Genomic DNA, 21,366 nt, shown 5'->3' with positions numbered 1-21,366 from the left:
TGAAAGAAGCAAAAGAATATGGTTAGATTGTGTTTACAACTGGTTGGACATGAGCCTAACACATTAAAGTCAAAAGTCACTTGAACTCACTGGAGCAGGATCATTAGGCTGTAGACAGCAATTCAGACCTATCCTTTGATCTACAGTTAGCTGACGTGAAAAGCAGGGGAGCAGGGGACCAAGTTTAAGAGACTGTATGTAGAACTGGGCTGATTCTGCTAAGGGGAATGAGATAAGTGGGTTTTTTTCCTCCACAGAAGAGAGATATTTTTCCCTAAATCCCACTGAGGATTACTTTCCTGATTTACACTCTCTTCTGAGAGATGTCATTCAAGAGTGCTCTTCTAACCCTGAGCAGAAGCAAGTAGAGTTCAAGTGACAACAAACCAGCTCTACCTTTTCTGTATCCACAAGTGTGTTACTAATCAAATTCATTATTTAATGTTAGGGTTATTTTTCTAGCAATATAATAACAACTCAAATGATGTATTAAGTGATTACACTAATTACCAGCACCTGGACCAACAACAATATTTAAGTACCTCACTTTTATTTCCATGGTACTTCACTGCTTATAAATCCTTGATTTGAACTTTCAAACCTACTGAAGTCACTGGCTAAATTTCAATTAACCTGGACGGAATCAGATCAGTTCCACTTCCTAGAATGCACCCATGCATTTTGACTGAAATACCTGAGCAGCCCTGAAATTTCAGTATATGAAATGTGCATACCTTGCCCTCAGGATCCACCAAAAGCAGATGCTTTGCTTGCCCTCCCTGAAGTCCACTGAGGACATACTGACCAGGTGACGTTGTGCTCTCTCGCACCAGAAAATCCCCATCGTTGACTAAGAGGCTCTCTGCTGCTTTCCTGTTTAATTTGCCATGGTAACAATCTTCATTCTTTAGCTGTTGCTTTATTTGTGGCAGAACACAGAGACCAGCTGTGTTGCTTGTGGCACTCTGCTGAACAGCTTCCGGTAACTCTAAAATTAAATGAAAGGGAATGTATTGGACACTCCACCTAGAACTTCATCCTAAAAGGATGCGAGACAATATTTTTTATAGCTTTTAAAAAATTCAAATGTTTCAGTCCTGAAGCTGTGATCAAACTAACCTTACAGACTGTAATAATATGCACACATGAAGGCTCACAACCCTCCAGTGCATTAGGTAAAATTATCACACCATCTCCTCCCATACCTTAGATGGGAGAGCCTTGGGTCGCTAGGCAACAGGGATTGGAAACAGGAATTTTTCTGATGCTCTACTGTTTCGGGTTTGTATTTCTTAGGCTGTATTAAAAAGTCAAATCTTCCCTGTAAAAACAAGATTTCTGTTGTTTCCTAGCCACTTTTTTTTTTTTTTTAAGATCTTGTTTTTCCTTCTTTTTTAACAAGCTCTGAAGCGATTGTCATGGATCATTGGGAGAGTCATGTTGAGTGGCTCCAGCTATGTGCAGGAATGTAAGACAACATGGCCAATGTAGCCAGAAGGGAAGGATTACAGCATGATGCATCTGCTGTGAAAAAACGAACAATTACTGAATGTACTAACAAAACTGGGTGGTTTGGGATATAGCCAGTCAGACTGCAAATGATTCACAGGCAGAATTTTTCTAAGGAAAATAAGAGGATACCACTTCTTCAATGGAGTTGTGCAACCTAAGGCTTCTCAGGATATAGCCAGTTCCTTTTAGAGCATAAAACAGCCCCAGGCTGGAAATGTCTCAATGGTCACAGATTTCATTTACTGTAGTTCTGCCCAGTCCTTTGCCCACTTTCTTATGTGGAGCCAACTCTGACAGAGAAAACGCTTAGTGGGAAACCATAAAAAGCAAAGCTAATAAATAAAGTATTTTCAATAATGAGGACAATCAGTAGCAACTATATAGTCCTTTAATGGATATCCACCACTTTGAGTGTAAATCTTGTAAAAACTTGTAAATCAAGACTTAATTTGAGATACATTTAATAGATACTACTGAGCAAACAGTTTGATTTAGAAATTATTGAATGAGATTCAATGGTCACTTATGCAAGACTTGAGAAAAGATGGTCATAATGATCCACTTCGACCTTGTACGCTACTGCCTGTGAAGCAAAGGCATCTTGAGGCCACCTCCACCTTAGAGTGGTTAAAATCTTGAGCATACAGGAGAACCCTCTTCCTTGAGGTGTGCTGCAGTCCCAAGCTTTTATATCATCTTAAAGACTTGCTTATTATTACCTGTGGAACACTATTTATTGTCATGAATCAACTACAGAAGATAAAAGGTTACTCTGCTTGCTTACTGTTACTACTTTAACTCTTTAATCCCCTTTGTCTTGAACTTAACAAGCACAAAAACCAGCCAGGATGGATTTCTTCCCCCCGCCTTTTCTATATTTCTTATGGGGAAACCAAAATCTTTCTCCATGCACACAGATGACAAGACCCCCCCCCTTTGCAAAGCTTAGAAAGATCTGGTATTGCAATGGGAACCTACTGGCCTGACGCAGTGGGCTCCCGTGGGTCTGTGGTGTTGCCGTACCGCGGGCTGTGCAGACTGCAGACTGCAGGGTCTGTGTGTTGATGTAACACGGATCATCAAAAAGGTCTGTTTTGTAGGCAGGCTTCAATAATGTTGCCTCTTTTTTTGTCTTCTGCGATCTTTCACCACAATTACCTGCAATTAGTATATAGTATGCACAGATTTCCTTTTATTTTTTAAACTCAAGTTAAAATAACTGTAAAAGCTGAAATAGGAACATTGTTGTTGTTATATATCCCACTAAAGTAATTCAGAAGAAAAATTGGCAGATGAACTTGTTTTTCCTTATGGCTAGAAGGCACAAAGTACCCTATCCAAAATGAGTTAGAATGAAGTTTTCAAAAATATTCTGCACTGGTTCAGTTCTGCTTCAATCAATGTCAACAGTAAACCCCCCACTGATTGAAAAGAAATTAATATATATAACTCTACAGAGACACAAGCCATATATGTTGTTTGATGCAAAACCCTTTCCTTCCCCTCTGACCACAAAAAAAGCTTGTGGGAAGCTGAACAATTATCTCTCTTGCTATTCTGGTGGAGCAGAGAAGATGGAGGAAGTTGGCGCTTTGTGGCTCTGCCTGGAGAGCCAAAGCCACATCTGTCAGGTTAGGATCCAAGCCTAGGAACAGGCTAACAGAATATCCCCTGCAGGGTGTGAAAATAATAGCACTTCAGTTAGCCAAATAGCACGCATATTTTTGCTCTTTAGCAAACGTTTTATTCATAGATCTATTCATTCATTCTTTTATTTGTTCACCCCCATCTTTGTAGAAACCATTTGATTCTCCTTTCCTTAAATCAGAAACAACATAAGCAAATGAACTATCCCCTGCAGACAGTGTAATGGATCGTGTTAGAGCGGTGTAGGTGGGAATTCAAAAAGGACTTCATTGTGCAGGGAAAGAGATGAGCTGAGGAAGTGTGCTCAGGGCATCAGCTGTGGCAAGACAAGTCCAGAAGGGGATGGAGGCTGGTGATCTCCTGGGGACCCTGAGAGGTTTTGCTAAAGGCAAATTGATCTCGGGCACAAAGCTGCCCGAGGCAGAGGAAGGGCACAGTCACACTGAGAAGGCAGTGACACTGGAACCAAGGGCAGAGGCTCTGTTGGAACAACCACCCGATGCTGATAGTTTGGGTCTCATTGAGCGTTTGTAGGGGGAAGGGGTATTTTCAGAGACTCATAAGCAACAAAGTATCTTCCTTTTTCAAAGGGTATGAAAGGGAATAAAACAACAAAGAGTATGAAAGAGAATAAAAAAAACAAAGAGCTACTGTACAGTATCATGACAAGTAAAACCAGTAAGTCTGCCAGCAGACATGAAGATAGATTAGTGGCCTTTAGAAAAGCTGTAAGGCTTTTTTGTCTGCCCTTCATCTAGGGAACTAGAAATGACCCACTAAGTAGAACACTTTTCACCAATGTATTGAAAGCCAAGGGGCAGATCTTCCAAGCAGTCTGCCTTGGTTAATTCTGCATATGCATGAGAAGGAAAAGAGAGTACATACCCACAGTTTTGTTTTCTTCTGGACAATTTTCATATATATTGATGAATGTTGGGCTGCCTGTCTGTGGAAAAAATGTAAAAACAGTCATGTAAAGTAGTCCCTTAGAAACCTCAGGTAATTTTAAAACACCCATGCACCAGTTAACTGGGATACAGATAACTAAACGTATCTTCTTCACCAAAAAACTCCTATCTCCTCAAATATTTCATGCTGATACTCCTCCTTCTACAGGGCATTATGTCTGAACATACTCACAGAGACTGTTAACTGCCCAGTTATGTATCTAAGGTTTAGTATATACAGTATAACTCCTAGGTAATAAAGTTAGATCTTCTTGTAAGTGCTTGCAATAAAAACAAGGAGAAATAACTCCAGGCATCATGGTTTGAAAGTGAAATGGTCACCAAGTTGTCTGAGCAGCACTAGAAGGTCATCAGAACTGAAAGGAAAACAAAAAGTAAGACCCCGTGGAAAAAAGGCATTTGCATTTACACGCAAGGGGTTACCCTGTTACTCTGGCAAGCTTCAAATGCAAACTCAGGATATAGTCAAACACCTTTTTAGAGAACTGTTGGGCAGGCGGAGACCACCAGGCCCACAGCCGAGATGTGGAGTATGGTTGAGGTTAACAAAGTGAAAAATGGATGGAGCAGTAGCACAGGAACGAAGAGAAACCTGGGAGCAGTTGTCACCAGACACAAATAACACTTGAGAGCAGCAACTTTTTACTTTTTAGACAGCACCAACTGGATTCCAGCGGGCACGTCTGAGTGTGCAGCCTCTGAGCAAAGCAGCGGTGCCTGCTTCCCTGAGCAGGGAAATGCCGGTGTTTCCAAGAACTCGCCCAGCAGCCAGTCTGAACTCAGCTGGTTTCACTCTCTGACTGATTGGGTTTTATTGTCCACTATCCCAGACAAGAGCCACAGATCTTTTGCTGCTGTGGCTGATTTAACAGAGCCTCTGAAACACTCCAGAGGTAATTAATGTTGTATATACACTGCAATCAGTTAATGTTGTATGTATAGGTTATAGAGCATAATGGACAGGATGCAATATTTATCAGATCACAGAATTAGGAGCCAGGAGGTCCCAGATTTTGCAGATGTTCTCTCAGACAAGCCATTTAAATCTGTATCTATTCTCTTCTCACAGCTAACGAGTGAACAAGGGAATATTACTTGGTCTCCTAAAAGTACTCTAAGGACAAACCAGTTAATATTCAGAAAGCACTCTGGGATTCAATTATGTACTAAGCATCATTAAATCTAGCCTAAAAAACCCTTTCCCAGGATAATCAGGACCTGGTTCTGGTGTTAATGCCTCACTTTACACCACAGTAACTCTTTATTATTCATTCCCATAATAGGCAGCAAATAGTTATCCCAGAAGATGATGTACTTACCAAGCAATACTGCTTTTTGCACTGTATAAGACAGTTAGCCCTTTGGTCTGTTTGCACTTTCGTTCGCATGTCTAACACTCCACCGGTGGGAGGCTCTTTCCCTGGAATTTCATTGTAATATTCATGGTCCTCCCTCTCCTGTGAATTCCCAGCTGATCCATTAGCATTTGCTACCTCGCTGAAAATATGGAAAAAAAAGCAACTGATGTAATCAACTGCTTTCTAGTGTAGGCAAATGTCCCCAGTGTTTGTGCATCACACAATACACAGATTAGCCATATGGAGGCTGTAAAGGGCTTTGGGCCTGAACTTTAAGAGCTGTTTATTTTTCCAGTTACTTCTTCCTGAATCAAAAATAGAGTCATCAGAGTTTGGGGTGCAGGGAGGTACAGTCATTTTCTTAACACTGGGCAGCCCAGATCCCTTTTCTCTGACTTGAAAATATGAGAGTCGCCTACTGAAGCTTTAAGAGAAGACTGCCAATGCATCGTTCATTAAGGTGTCCAAAATGTAGACCATAAAACTAATTCCTCTGGCTTCTTGTCTCAACTGCATAAATCTAGAAATTGGGTAGGGGACAACAGACACTTACAAGAGAAAATTAAAACCTCATGGCATTTAGTTAGACAAGACTGCAACTGTTTTAGAAAATCAAATGTTGCTAAAAAAAAAAAGTCATTTTCCCAAGTGTAATGTACCCTGATTTTAATAACCATAATCAATATAAATGCTCTGTTTCAGCTTGAAGAAAACACTGAATGACATGGAGGAGAGCGCCCAATGTTTTTCTTGAGCTAAACCAGAACGATGATAGTTTAAATGTACAGCTGATACACTGCAAAACAACTAGGTGCTTCCTGTACTGTCTCCGGTCCCAAAATAAAAAGCTCATCTCAAATCTTACTTCTCTGATTAACAAGAATATAATTGGATAAAAGGCCTCGAGCAGGAAAGAGATAAAGTTCAAGTAGTTGATTATGTGATATGCAGTGCAAGTATTTGATTATGTGATTCATAGTAGTTTGGAAGTGAGTGACTCATTCACACAGCAATATCCGACTTCTCTGCCCGAGGACCGTTCTCTGAGGCTGGCTGCGGGTTAGGCTCAAGGAGGGAATCTAATTAGCCTCTTCCATTTCTCCTGCTGGCATAACCTAGCAGAGTTTCATAGGAAAGGCTCTTCCTCTGGTTATTGTCCCCAGGGAAAAGAGACCAGTATTAGCAGTGGAATGGCAGGAACCACTATATACAATGAAATAAATATAAACTGGAGCTGAGGCTGCTGTTACATAATAAAACCAGTTCTGTTGTATCGCATCAGGCACTGTACCACTGACACCGCCTGCACTGCAGCTCCCGGTGCTCAGGATGCAGTTAAGCAGCATTTCAACTTTACCTACTCATGGGAGGTAGCAAGCAATCAAATTTGGCATTACAGTAAAGACTAAGAAAAATAGGCATGGCTAACCCGTGAGGAGCCATAAATCAGAGCAAGAATTGTGTCCCCAGTGCAATGGAAAAAGGGTAATTGAAATGGGAAACTGGGGTCCAGAAATTAATCTAGGCCCTATATTTTGAGCAATGTGCTGAGGGCAGGGTTTCATACTTTAAAATGCCAAGCGGTGGCTGTGTTTATTTCAGTACTTGAGGCTGATGTAATTCACGCCAGGTGGAATCTGAGGCTGCTGCCAGGACATGAGCAGAATAGCAGAAAGGTGAATTACAATGGCTTTTTTCCCCACCACACACTTTCCACAGCTGCAGCAAGCTTAAACTTGGCATGGGTCAGGACTGAGCTCAGTCTGTGTGTGTGTGCATGCACGCACGCAGTATTTATAGAGCTGAACTTACTTGGGCAGAGCAATTTGAACATTTGTTCAACTTACTAGCATGACTTAAGATAAAGCTGTTGTAGCTAAGGAAAAACACAGCTAAATTCTGTGTTAGGCACCTGTACAAATGTCACAGAAATCAATGGAGTTTACTGGAGTAAGCCAATTTTAGTCTATTATACTCTGTACATACAGCATATATTACAATTATCATATGTCCAGAAAGCATATCCAAAGCATCTTATTTATGGATCACTCTTTGGAGTATATTGTTTTCCTGAAAAGTCCTAAAGAGAAGGAAACCTCCAGTTAAGTGACTGAGAATGTGCTGACCTTTCATTAGATGTAACCAGGCTAGATGGGTTCTTCAGGTACTGTTTGAACCGGAGCTCAAAAGCCTGCCCTATGGTGTTTATCACCTCCTGTGCCATCCCATTGGGACATTCCAGTATATGGCATGCTGTAAAGAGACACCTTACTTTAAGTAAATGCACTTTATACCAGAAAATAGAGACACAAGCTATATTGCTTACAGCAGAAAAGCTGGGCATGAAATTATGCATCTAGATAGCTTTAGGACATTATACAGACTGAAATTTTTTATGTGTTGAGGAAATTGCTCTAGGTATTTTTTAATCATACTATCAACTTATACCTCAATAAAAGAAACCCTCCATTTATGCTTCCTGCATGGAGTGCTCCTGTACCTTCTTTTTTCTCCTTGCCTGGCAGTAAGCTGAAGCAGGGGAGAGAACCAGCCCTGCCAGTGTGCAGCTTTCATGTGAAATAGCATGAAAACACAAGTATGGGTGGCTCTGGCAGCCTGGGGCAGGGCTCCTTCGGGGCAAGACTATGCTCCTGCCACCAGTCCTTGTTCTCACGCACAACCTGAGGAAACTCACTCCAGTAGTGAGTGCCCTGTGCCCAGGACCAGCTCTCCCCTCTGCAGAGCCATAAGAGGTGCCACTCAGGGATGGTGCTGGGCCAGCTGCCAGCCCTGCCTGCAGGCTGCCAGGGTACAGGAGTTCTGCACATCCCAGCATCAATACCGGGACTTACTGGTGAACTCTTGGTGTGCCCTAAGTTAATCAAAATAGCGGTGAGGGAGCTACAGAGTGTAGCAGTGAGGGAGGCCAGACTGCAAGGCTCCAGCCCAGCTTCTCCAGAAAACATCCTGATCTTCTGAGCCATCCATGGCACCTTAAGAGTGAGCTCTCCTGCAAGTTGCCACTACCAACTTCATAGCCATCAGCAGTGTTGCTCTGAGAATTGTCTGGCATGAAAGCAGCCAGAGGCCAGTCTTTCTTGTACTGCAGGCAAATGAGAGTGTTGGAAAGGGATTTTATCCCCTGGGTTAGCCTCCAGAGGGGAGTAGGCCTCATACACCTGAGACTATACCCCACTCTGCCTTCCAGCAACATACTCAGGAGTCTGGGTTAGGTGAGGAGGTTCGTTCAGTAGCCTTCCCTCATCTGGAAGCTGTCTCAGAGCAGGGCAAGCTGTCCACCTTGCCAGGCTCTGCCATTCCTCCCCAGGCAAGGCCGGCTTGGGAAGACTCCTACCCCTGCATGGAGCCAGCAGCTAGTACAGCTTTAATCTGACCTGCAGATTCTCACTTTGTTGCACAAAGAATATGATGTTTAAAGCCACAGCCTGCATATCATCACTGATATCCATATAGGGAAGTCAGAAATTGTACAGAATATTGAGCTGTTCAGTAGCTTTCTTATTTTAAACTCAAACAATTCCTTGGTACAGATAAAGCAATCATATAAACATGTATAACAATCTGAATATTGTTTCCATACCTCTCTGATTAACAGGATCTTTTGCTACATAGGCGACGTAGTCTGTTGTATCCTATAGGAAAGAAGACAACAAATGTCTTTAAAGTTATCATTATGAACACTCCTACCACCATAGCAAAGCAACTGAGTATACAGAGATATTTTTAGCTTTAAAAAGCATGCTTCTTTCAGGGAAAACAACCAGAGGTACTAGCAAAGTGGGCTAAGGGACAGATCAGTGACACACTGGCAGCTATCAACACAACAGCTGTCCTGGAATCTTTTTGTTGTAATAAATGCACTAGACCATTTGGCATTATTTGGGTCTTCAATAAACTGTGTATTCAACTCCAAACTCTGCAACAGGAGTAGAGTCACAACTAGTACCTCATCAGCAGGCAATGCTGCTCTCTTCTGCTGCTCCCACAGAGCTCCAAGCCTCTCCTGTGCAACGCATTAGGGCTGTGTGACTGCCAGTCACAGCTTTTAGCTGGGACAGTTCTTATTAATATCAGTGGAAGGTAAAATAGTGCTAATATCCTGCAAAGGACAAGTTAGAATATTCTAGATTTGTAGTATGAAGATTGAGTTTTGAAGGCATCTTAGAGAAACTTTGATCTTTAAAATATTGCAGAATACAATAGGTATCTGATCTCAATTGCTGCTGCGTGATTTTAGTCTGGCTACGATCAGGTTAAATCACTCTGGATCTCAAGGCTGCTTCTGAGATCAGACAACCTCAGTATAATCAGTTGTCTGTTTCAGATTCTCTCTCCAGCCAACATTGAAATAATCCTCACTTTTTCTTGTCAAACTGAAAAGGGAACTGGAATAGAAAAATTAACATTTCTAGTCATACTGCAAAAGCAAAGAGTAGCCTGATAACTCAGTGTTGTAGTAAAAATGGTAAGGTAATGAATAACATTCTTTTAATTATTAAAGATGCATTTTGTTATTTTGGATCTTTAAGGTGGGATGGAGAAAATGCAATTCACAGCTTAAAGGCATGGCTCTCTTGAGGGAAGATGCAATCAGCTGGCAGGAAACAAGGCCCCCATTTGCAATATGCACAAGAACAATCATTTAATAATTCACAATGAATGACACGAGAGGCAGGTCTTAGGGCCAGCAGAACTTGTCCTAGATAATTTTTTTTAAATCTCCAAAGTTAATATCATTAAAACAAGGAAAGCTAAATATTTCTTATGCATTTAGTGAACTCAATTTCCTTCCTTTTCCTTTCAGGTTTTTCTTAAAGTTCATAAATATTTTAGGATACATTTTTTAAGTAAATTAGATCTAGAGAACAACTAGAAACTAAAGTAATTGGAGCAGTACCTGCTATTTTTATATCTTTGTAATGTTTATGTACATGCATGGGTGACTTGGCTTTAAAATAAAGCCAGAATAGGCTTTATTCTCAGGCAGAATATTGCTACTCCTTAACAGTGCAGAGCAACACTGTTGACTAGACCCAGAACATGGGGGCAGATGGAGAGACATGACCTGTGGAAACTATCTCCCATTTTAAATGTAAAGGGAACTTTGGAAAAATTACCTGAACAAGGTGCCAAAATTGTCCCTTATGTGAAGTGCCACTAGATTTATGGTTACTACTGCTGAGCAAGACCTCCATTTTACATATTAAAAAAAGTGTCTCCAGCTGTACCACCAAGCCCATTTCTTGCAGCACAGCTGTGTGCAAACACATCTCTTGGTGGTCCTGCCATTAAGCACTGACCAAACCCAGCTCGGTGTAGCCTGTGAGATCTGATGGGATCACTATACAAAACTAATGGAGTATAATAATATAAAAAAAACCTAAAAAAGGTAAACACGCCTTGGAGAATTACTCATCTAACCCACTGAGCAGAGGTCTGAAAACACATCCCTGAATTTTCCGAACTGGAAATGTTACATAAAGACAAACTAGACAGCCAGCATCTAGGACATGGTACATACTTCAAAAACAAGTCAGCTTAAGGACATATTTAAATTGTTTAACTATCAAGAAAACTATTTGGAAATGAAACATCGTGATACTCAGCACAACAGAGCACCAACGCTTGGAGCTACCTGGAAATCCACTTCAGGAGGGGTCTGCAAAGCCTAAGGACTGTATTGTACAGTGTGGTGTATCAGGATAGCACAGGCATCTAAAGGTGAAATTTGAACTTCTTAGACTCTCAAAATGCCTTGTTTTAAATGGAATCTTTAAGGATGTAGTACTTTGGCACCAGGCCTGTGGTATACCTCCCTTCTGGGAGCAGGACTGACAGCACAGAGCCTGCACACGTGCTCCCTCCCCACTTCCCAGCCTAGCTCCAAAAAGCTCCAGATCTCAGGCAGCTTGGGCAGCATCTCTCTGAGCAGAGCAGAGCAGCTGGGCTCCTTACGTCACCCACATGGCCCTCCAGAGAAGATGTGTCAGCCACACACAGGGCCAGTTCCCCTTGCCTGCTCCTAAATCCAAAGAGGCAAATCTGTCATATTCCAGTCAAAGCTGGATCTGGCTTCCACCCCAGTGTTATCAAGAGCATGACCCAGAGCCTTCTCTTTTCCCTGTTTCATAACCAGAGAACAGAGAGACATTTAACAAAATTGAAGGGCAGAAAATTCAAAACTGATTAAAAAATACTGTTTTCATACCACATGGAGTGTGAAATTCAGAATGCTGGCAGGGCTGGGCTTGCTTAGATTCAAAAGGGAATAGGGCGTGTTTATGGATGACAAGTTCTCTGCTTTCAAACATTGCAATAAAGAGTTTGGAAGAGGATAGAAAGCTTGAAAACATCAATGACTTCATGACTATGATACTAGGAGAAAAACCTGTATCTGCAGGAAGAAGAAGGTTATGCCACATCTGTCACAGAGGAGCTGTTTGACTCAAAATTCATCTAAAAATTTAGAGGTGCCAGTGCTGACCGCTTTTGTCACGTTGGATTACAGGGACCACAAAATTAATACAATTCCTATGTTCATGTGTTCTTATTTTTAGATCCCCAAGTCTGAGGGCTTTTGAATGAACTAAGGCTCACTGCTGGGCAACAGTTAACTATACGTATCTATCAAAGATCCACTGAGTCTCTACTCCATGTCTCCTCTCCAGTCTCGGTCCCTCAGTTTTCTTGCATTACTGGTCATGATCCAGCAGTGCAGTGTACTCTGTTAGTGCTTGTGGATTGGAAGGGATGAAGCAAAGTATTTGCTGGTACTTTTATTCTCATAATAATTTCATTATACCTGCGGAAGTATATCTTATAAATCAATACTTACTGGGTCGCCTCCAGAAGCAAATGAGATGGACTGCATGTGATGGTTGGCAATAATCTGAAAAGCATGACAAAGTAGTTAAACATGCTCATGTGCCACACATTCAGAAAACAGCAGAGCCTGTATCTTCATAGAGCAAGCAATTAAGTTCATGACAACCCAATCCACTAATACGTGCACATATCATTTGGGAAGCAAGGAGATAAAAACAGGAATATTTTTGAGACTACCCATTCACGTTTAGTAACGTCTAGATCCCTGAGTAATCTTCATTAAAGGGTTTTCAGAATTAATTCAACCACCAACTTCTAACCTGGTCAGTATGAAGCTAAATGAGACTTTGAAAGGGGAATAACTGGAGACACTGGATGCATTTACAAAGTCTTGAGATATTAATTAATTTTAAAATTGCCAACAATTTTATTTAAATGCCTGGTATATATAAGGTGGTGTTCTTACAAACAAGCCCCGCTGATACTCTGATCATATTCTCTCTCACTGCTAGCTCTAAACAGTTAGCTGGTAGAAATTTCACTAGCCAGATCAAGCATCAACTTTTCTGGATTTCAAACACTACCTCATCTCTGGAGACAAACTGTTCTTTATTGTAAAATCAAGTGCAATAGATTATGCAGGTGTGAACATAATGAAATGTGGTGGTGGCACAAGAACAGCATAAATAGGATTTTCCATTTGCAAAGGTCTAGTAATGAAAGACCTAGGAAGAATTTCAAGACAGTGCCCTGCATGCCCATGTGTGCAGTGACTGGGCACATCAGTGCATTTGGAAGGAGATCCGTCCAGCCAGCTTTTGGTCCTGTTACAAACAGGAACAGGTTAAAAGGGCCATATTTTAGCTGCCACCCCCCCAGTTTCACCCACTGTAGGGAAGTGCTTTGCTGCTGTACCTGAAAGGAAGGGAAACCTGGTGCCATAAACCCTTACCCTCCTAGCACAGAGGTCCAAGGGACAGGAGAGCTCTGCAGGTAAACCCCCAAGAGCTGTTTGATGCTCAGCATGGCATCAGCTCAGTGCAGTGATTCCTCAGAGCCACTGAGCCAAAACTACCTCCCTGATGTTCCCCTGCTCCAGCTTGGAGCGAAACCTCCTGCTGGCCCTGGGCGAGATTGTGCTGGGAGCTGAAGCCAACAGCTGATAGAAGAATTAGTGGGCAGGACAAAGCTCCTCATCACATCTGCCAGGAAGGGATCACTCCCCAGTTCCAGGACAGATCAAGGCTCTTGGGAACACATCTCGATGGAGCCCAGAGACTTTGTATAGTATAACTGATTATGCACATATATTACCCAGCTGTAAAACAGCTTTGAATAACACCAAAGTCAAGTTCTGACTCATTATTTATACCATTTTTTTTTTTTCTCTAGGACTTGTCAGAAACTCCAGTTGGGACTAGTGTCTTGTTTATTAGGCACTGCACAGGCAGAGACACACACAGAGAAACAGTCTGCCAAGTGCTTAAGAATCCCTCCCCATGGAAGACACCATCATAAACAAAAAGGGCATGTGCTGCATATCCAATTCCTCCAAAGTGCTCTCATTTTTAAATTCAGAGGCATCATGTAATTCAGATTTACAAGGCATGTACAAGAAGACTAAAGGGTGCTGCTTTCCCTTCAAAGCTCCCAGCCTTTCCTTCAGAAGCCACAAAAGGAGGAGAATACAGTAGCATGGAGAAAAGGACACTGATTTATATGTATCCTACCTGCTGCGTGTCAACATTAATCAAAGTGAGGCTGCTTGTTGAAATGGTCAGCTTTATATTCATGCCAGAAAACTGAAGGTTACTTTTGCCAAGTACAGAAGACAGAAACTTCACTGGAGGCTTTGAACAAAGAAACAAAAGAAAGAGGCTGTCAGCTGAGTCTGTCAGGGGCAAAAACATATCAAAGTCAAGTAGATTTTACAATATCTTATTGAGAATTTCAATGGAGCAAGGCTTGATCAAATGCAAATAGCTCTTCTAACAAATATCAGCTTTGAATACAATACTTGTAGGCATGGTTTTTATGTCAATAATGGGAAAAAAGTTTTAAAGCAAAATCCCAGTGAGCTAAATGTTATAGCTGGCTCAGTAATTCAGAATGTGTAATTCTCCTGCTGAACTCTGCTTTGTTTCCTGAGGATGAAGCATTTCTATGTAAATCAAGAAATTCTCTCATGTATTCATTTTTCAGGACCAAGTTCATTCCTCCCAAGCCCCGCAGTTACAGAAGGGAATCAGTATATTCCACTGGACATGATCCAACAGCAGCCACCGACACTGCCCCTCACTGCATCCCAGTTATTTAATAAGTGATCAGCCCATTAAACACTGCCATTTTAGTTGTGTTTAATTTTTATATATATACAAATAACAATCAGGTAATCCTCTGGTGAACGAGCTCCCTTTTACAATCAAAAAAAAAAAAAACCTCCAACATTTTACCAGCCAGAACCTAAAACTTGTAAAGCACCAAGCACTGCAAAGGCTGGTAGGAGAAAAACTATGGGCAAAGTATTAATCCTGAAGAAAATAAGGTAGGGCAAACCAAGTGGGCTAACACCCTGCTACAAGCACTTCCGTGTTACACCGAGTTCAGATGGATTAATGTGGACTAACTCCAGCATGGACTAAAGTCTGTTAGGGAACCGTGCATCCAGCTTATCAAAAGCAGATATAGAAAATTAATTATTCAGCTAAACCAGTATTTACCTTCCGCTTTTTTATAGCTCCATTTGTACCTGATACAGCTTCACACAGTCGGCTTATTGCTTCCCTGCAAATAGAAAAGTACAGCACAAACTGTTGGATCATTTCACATGCATCATCTGTAACAGGGCCAGCAACTCTGCAATTTATTGTTATCATCCCACTTATAAACACTTAAATGTTCTGGAAGATCTTTCACAGTTGTTTTTCTTTCTTCTTTTCTCCATCTATTAAAAAAACCCCACGACTTATTTAACAAAATACAGTGATTCAGCAGCCTGGTTTGGGTCAATTCTTCTTCTTCATAAAACACATCAGTTTTACCTAATGAAAATTTGTTTTTAAAGAAACCCATCAACTAACCACAAGAAACTCAAACAACTTAATGCCTTCAAATCCTTTTTCTCAGTATGGTTGATAGGTCTCTTGCTTGGCAGGGAAGATCCCGTCCCTGCCTTAATCCATCTTATTTAGAGCAGCAGGGGTGTGATGAGGGAGCCCAGCCAAGTGCCCTGATTGCCCTTCTGGTGTTTGGGGTTTCTCTTTTTTTTTTTTTAATTTAAAAAAAAAAAAAAAAAGGTGTAGGAAAAAAAAAGGAGGTGTAATTAGCTTTTCCAGTTCTTTTTCAAACCTGAGGTCTCAGTTTCTATCTTTCCATGTCTGACAGGTATTTCCCAAACTAGAAGTCCTTTCCAGCCACTGACTATTCTCCACAGGCACCTCTCAGTTAGGGAACCAGAAGGGTAAGGCATGAAACACTCACAGTGCTTAATGGTCTATATCAAAGACAGCTAAATCACACACAATATAACAGTGGCATGCTGTGCCTATTTTCCAGACTTGAACAAAGAAAATTCTGATATATGCTCAGGCAGGTGACTGGTTTGGACATACAGTGGAGCACTTAACTGCCCTGATCAAGGTTAGCACAGCAGCTGGAAAAAAACTTTTGCTGGCAGTCACAAGCTTTCCCTGACTGTTACTTACTGTTTTGAAGTCAACAGGAAAATGGTGACTTACTGGGCTGGGATGTGCTTAGCAAGTTTCCTTAACCTTGCCTGGACATCCCGGTTTGAGCCACAGCCCCACGTCCCCAGCTGCCCTGGCCCTCTGCCACGGGGCCGCCGGGGCGAGCTGCGTGCCGTCCCCCCGTCACCCTCCCGGGCTTCGGTTCCCATATCGGGTGGTTTCATATTGAGGTTGTCGCCTCAGCCTTTCTCTCACTGCTGAATTCAGACTTGGGCTTTCAAAGGTTGGGATTTTATTCTGTTCTTAAGGGCAAGGGAATTAGTTTGTTTAATTATTTGTTTATATTACTGGATTATTATCCAAAGAGCTAATTAGGAAACGAGCTAGTTAGGAAAGTTTGTCTCTCTTCAGATCCTGGCGCGTGTGTGGGAGGAACATACCACTGGGCTTCATTCCCTGAGAAAGTTTTGGTTCAGAAGGGCTGAAAAATATCAGGAGACCACAAAACAGTGAGAGACTCCAGCCAGGTAAGTCCCACGAAGCGGAGGTGCCCCAGTGAGGAGTGTGGTCCCCCCAGGACCCTGCGTCATGCCCGGGGAGCAGCTCAGGCTGTGAGTAAAGGCAGCACAGTGGCAGTGAACCACAGCACTGCTGCTGCCCCTGCTCAGTGCCCCACGGACCTCTGTGTGCTTAAAGCACTGAAGATCAGTGAAACGACCTCAAGTCTTCCTGTAAGAGAACATCCTGAGAAATTTAACCTGGAGACTGTCAAATGAATGCAGACCTCACCCATGGCAAAATAATAAAAATGTAATCAATATGTCCTGAGTGAAAACAGTGGGGAAGAAGAGGAGACTCATTGTGGGCTACACAAGACAGGTCAGAAACACAGCCTTTTAAACATTGCCTTTTTTTAGTGTTTTAAAGCAAACCGCTTCCCCCTACACAGCTGAAAATACACTTTTGAAGCAAATTCCTGATATCCTTCTTTGTTACCTCCTGTTTTATTTAGCTGTTACCAGTAGAAAGGCCAAAACTAAAAAAAAAATAAATGGGAAAGGCATCCTGCAGGATGATCTTGCAGATTCCAATAATCAGCTTGGAAAATGAGAGCTCATCTTCTCATTCAATATTAAAGGAAATTAAAATCAGAGCCAAGACATTAAGGCTACTTGGAGCCTTCAAGTCTAGCTCTACCTAGAAAGAAAACCAGATACAGAACAAATTGGAAAAACAGGGAAGTCATCTATTTTGGTGACAAATGAGTTCTCGCACACTTCAGGCAGCCCATGTGGAATAGGAGTTGTAGGCAAAGTTGCCAGCAACAGACCCTGTTCTTGTACAAGCCAGCGTGGTGACTGCCCACTTCACCACACTCTGAAGCATTTGTCCAGCAAACAGGAACCAAAAAGTAGGCAAATTGTTTCTACTTAATAGTTTCTATTACCTCTCTTTGGTACGGGAATTCATCTTCTCAAAGCCATTTCTTGCTGCATACCTCTGGGTGGTTTTCCAGGTGATCTAACAAACGTTCTCAAATATTATTTTAATGGTGTGAAAGGCAGCAGTTTGGTAACACCTTGCTGCTACAACTGAACGCTTCTAACCTTCAGTCATTTCCATGGGTCAGGCGGAGCTGAACTAGAAACTGCACCGTACATTAGGAAGAAAAGAAACTCTGGATACGTCCACGATAAACTGAAATAGGATTTACTGTATCCGTGCTTTCTTCTTGGAAATCTGCTATTAACTCATTCTTACAGCCGTTCATTTTCAAACAGTTGCCTGGGCAAGTCTCAGCTTTTAGATCTGCCGGATGGCATATACCTGTGCGTAGCTCACATAGTTAATTGCCTTGTTCCTGGATGAATGTGGAACCTTATGGGTTCTGGCATTTGCTTGTCTGTTTGGTATCTTCCAAATCTGAGGCAACAGCAGAAAATGTGACCTTGTTATTCCAGTCATGTTGCTGGTTTTTCTCCTTGTCATTCATCCCAAAGCAAAACATTTCAGGGTTTTTTTTTGTTTTCTTTTAAATCACCCTGAATGAGATAACTTCACTTGTGTACTCTGCAGCAGCTCTTCTCAACTCTGGGAGTCACAGAGTGAAATTGGGAGAGCTGTGAGGAATTTAAATTGTTCTTGTAGTTTAAGGCAAAGAAAATCTTGCTCCTTGACTCCTCAGGCATCTTCTGCCATTTGAAGTGGAGTCACTGTCTGTCGGCTCTGCAGTGCCCACACGATTACATAAACTGGTCATTGTTTCATTGACACAGTTTTCACTTTCTGTAGTGAATGGAAGAGATTTGGGTCAGCTCTTTTCACCATCCTGAAAAATATTACTCTGAAGCACTTTGGTCCCCTGGGCTGTCACCAGAAGCAGACCTACCGCAGAGGCAGACGTCCTGCTCCTGGCCCCAGCAGATGCCCATCCATTGCAAGGGGAGTTTCCCAGGAGTTATTCTGCTGGGCACCAGTTCAATGAGGATCAAGGCTGGCTCAGTTCCCTGGGGGCATCTCTGTGGGACCCAGGAGGTGGGATGGGGAAGCAGGACCATCTGTCTGCAACTCAGACACCGAGGCTCCTAAGCACACAGCTGTAAGAAGCTCCCCACCTCCTGGGCTGAGATGCACTGAACCGGGACAGTGCCACAGCCCCCACGCAGCTGAGTTCTACAGGAGCCAGTGCCACAGGAAATTTTTGCCTTCTCCAAAAAAAATCTGGTGCAGCCTCCCAGCCCACTGCTCCCTCTGCCCACTGGGTTAGCAGCCAGGTGGCCAGCTGGGCTGTGGCCACCGGGCAAGGCCCCTGTAGGGCAGGAGGGAGTGACAAGGACAGCCCCATTTTTGGCATCCATAAGCCTTTATATCAGCTCAGCTGTATAGTCTACAGGTTTTCTCTGGGTCTGCACCTCTGGAGTGAAACCCGCAGCAGATGCTCCTCCCAGAGCATGCACATGCGAGAGCGCGGCACTGGCAGTAACAGTGAGGCGCTTTGTTTATTGTTCCTCCAAATTAGAGTAAAAGATGAGAGATGGGCTGATGTAAGCAAGTAAGCATGCTGTTGAAGATTTGCTTTTAAGCATCTAAGCCTCTGCCTACACTATCTAACAGAAAGGGATTGTGTGGCTCAACAAAGTTGAAATTAATCTTCCGAACAAAGTCAGCCTTCTTCCACCAACCCTCCCCAGCAGCACATTTCAGATGCCCTTCGCCCTTCATTGCCTGACCATTTTCAAGTTTACAAGTTAATGCCCCGATCTGAGATACAGAATCCCTCTTCCCATAAATGCCCAAATACAATAACTAATAATAAACTTGCTTTAGCAGAAGTGGAAGACATGTAAGAGGAAAAGAGCTGTAGGGCTGGATAAGGGAAGTGCACATCAGAGTTCATCAAAGGCAGGACCTGCCACAGCACAAAGGCAACAGCCTGAACACATCTTGTACCAAGAACAGCAAGCACAGCATGTTTATGGGTTACCATTCAAAAAAATACAAAGCCTCTCAAGCAGAGGAACCTGTTACACTTGTTATTTCTTGGTGTTACTCTTGTCATCTACATGGTGTTTGGGATCACAAATTTCTGCAAAATGGAGAGATGTCCTAAGAGCATGTGAGTTGGGTCACAGACAGGCAATAGCACAGAGCTGGAAAAGAAAAATGCTGTGGCAAAATCTCCTCTGCCAACCTTCTCACCGCACAGCCACCGAGAGCCAAGGGTAAAGAGCACCTCAGTGCCTGGCCCTTCCCTTGCCACGCTGTGGTCATTTGGCCTGATGGCCATACGGCATCTCTGCACCCCATGGTCATGCATAGCACTGGAGAGGCCACTTTCTGCCTTCCCCGACCCTGTGCCTGGTAAGCAACTGAAAATGCAAGTCCACCAAGAAATGAGAAAATAAATCCTCCACGCTCATCTCTTTTGAGTCCTCAGGGCACTTTGGCAAACATGAGTTTGTTGGTCTTTCTAACATTCATAGGTAAATAATTTATTTAATTTTAGAGATCAAGAGACTAAGAATGCAAATACACATAAAACAAGGCAGGGAGCAGACATAATTGGAGACCTTTTCTACATCACTTCAGAACAGAAGATGCCTCTTTGTTTAGTGAAATGCCATTGGAGTAAAAATATTTTTTACCCCCAGTACAAGTAACAGTGATGATTAAAATGGGATCATTTCCAATAACTCCCTGGTTGGTGCATTGTGCATGCTGTCTATAAAATTACTCCCCTGGGAGAACAATAGGGGAATAATCAATGCTATCTTCACTCCAGTCAGCTTGTAATCGATCTTTGAAGTTTGCATGCATGAGCTCAGCACTTCAGCATTCAGTTTGCAAACAGTTTAAGTTTTGAATTTCTCATGCACAAAAGAGCCCATTAAGGTCAGCAATGGCATTTTTTTTAGGAGATGGAAATATTTCCATTGTTAAGTTTTCACATATCTCTGGTTAACAAAACCTTACTACTTGGGCCAAATTTAAGTTGGCAAGCTCTTGTCACATAGTAATTCATTATTTTCCAGACAAACCATCCAAAGTTCTATTTGATAAGTGCAGCAGCATACACACTCCATGTCTAACAAACGGGAGATAACCTCGCTCTTTGGCCAAGGCTGTTGAAGAATACAGTGGCTTGGTCTGAATGCACCGGGCTGATTGCTTTGGGATAAGCGTACTACATGGCTCTTTTTGATCAGTAAATGACTAGGCTGAGGGAAGTATATTTGTATCTCAGGCACTTCTTCATATACACATGCAGGAACTGGGTGAGTGCGTGCTTATGCTGATTGTAAATGTCAACAACCGCTGATTTTGAATATAAAACAAATCGGGCAGCTTTCGAGTGTGTTATATAGGCATTTAAGGACTCAAGTTTTTCAGTTGCTTCCTTTTAGCTGGTAAGTCTGGGAGCCAATAGGTAGAAATGTAACACTTATCTCTTCATGTTTCTTTCCTTTCTCCAGGATTTCTTTGATACAAACACTTGAGGAAGCAAAAGAGCATCTGTAAATCATCCACCAGCAGGAAGAAAGAGATGGGCAGGCACAGGAAACCTCAACCACATTCCTGGCATCCTCAGCAAGAACCATGCTAGAAAAATAGCTGAGGGAAGGAAGGAACATGTCTAAGGCCAGGCCAAAATACTCTGCACCTACCCAGCCCTCCACAAAGCCTTTGGAGGTGCCAGGATGCTGGGTGGGTGCTGGGGCTGCCCAGCAGAGTGCTAGTCCTGGCTGCTGGACCATGAGTATATCCCAGCAGCATGCAGTGCTCTGAGCTGGAAAGAGGGTGCTTATTTTGAAAACTCCAACACTCCTGCACTGACAGACTTACAAGAGA

General features: G+C 42.5%; 1 protein-coding gene across 2 annotated transcripts in view; it reads right to left on the bottom strand.

The window, feature by feature from the left end:
• Window positions 1-21,366, bottom strand: part of SHC4 (SHC adaptor protein 4) — a 34,326-nt gene that overhangs the window by 1,245 nt on the left and 11,715 nt on the right. The window contains exons 3-11 of one of the 2 annotated variants that reach the window (XM_074880129.1): window positions 15,052-15,115; window positions 14,062-14,181; window positions 12,342-12,395; window positions 9,087-9,138; window positions 7,612-7,738; window positions 5,447-5,624; window positions 4,045-4,105; window positions 2,491-2,670; window positions 735-988 (exon numbers count right to left, since the gene is read on the bottom strand). In XM_074880129.1, coding sequence (XP_074736230.1) covers window positions 735-988; window positions 2,491-2,670; window positions 4,045-4,105; window positions 5,447-5,624; window positions 7,612-7,738; window positions 9,087-9,138; window positions 12,342-12,395; window positions 14,062-14,181; window positions 15,052-15,115 — 1,090 coding nt within the window. The remainder of the gene's footprint in view (window positions 1-734; window positions 989-2,490; window positions 2,671-4,044; window positions 4,106-5,446; window positions 5,625-7,611; window positions 7,739-9,086; window positions 9,139-12,341; window positions 12,396-14,061; window positions 14,182-15,051; window positions 15,116-21,366) is intronic. The other variant, XM_074880130.1, reaches the window with a different exon arrangement.

This window comes from Strix uralensis, chromosome 11 (genome assembly GCF_047716275.1).
Source record: "Strix uralensis isolate ZFMK-TIS-50842 chromosome 11, bStrUra1, whole genome shotgun sequence".
NCBI lineage: Eukaryota > Metazoa > Chordata > Aves > Strigiformes > Strigidae > Strix > Strix uralensis.
This window is presented reverse-complemented; position numbering and strand designations above follow the sequence as displayed.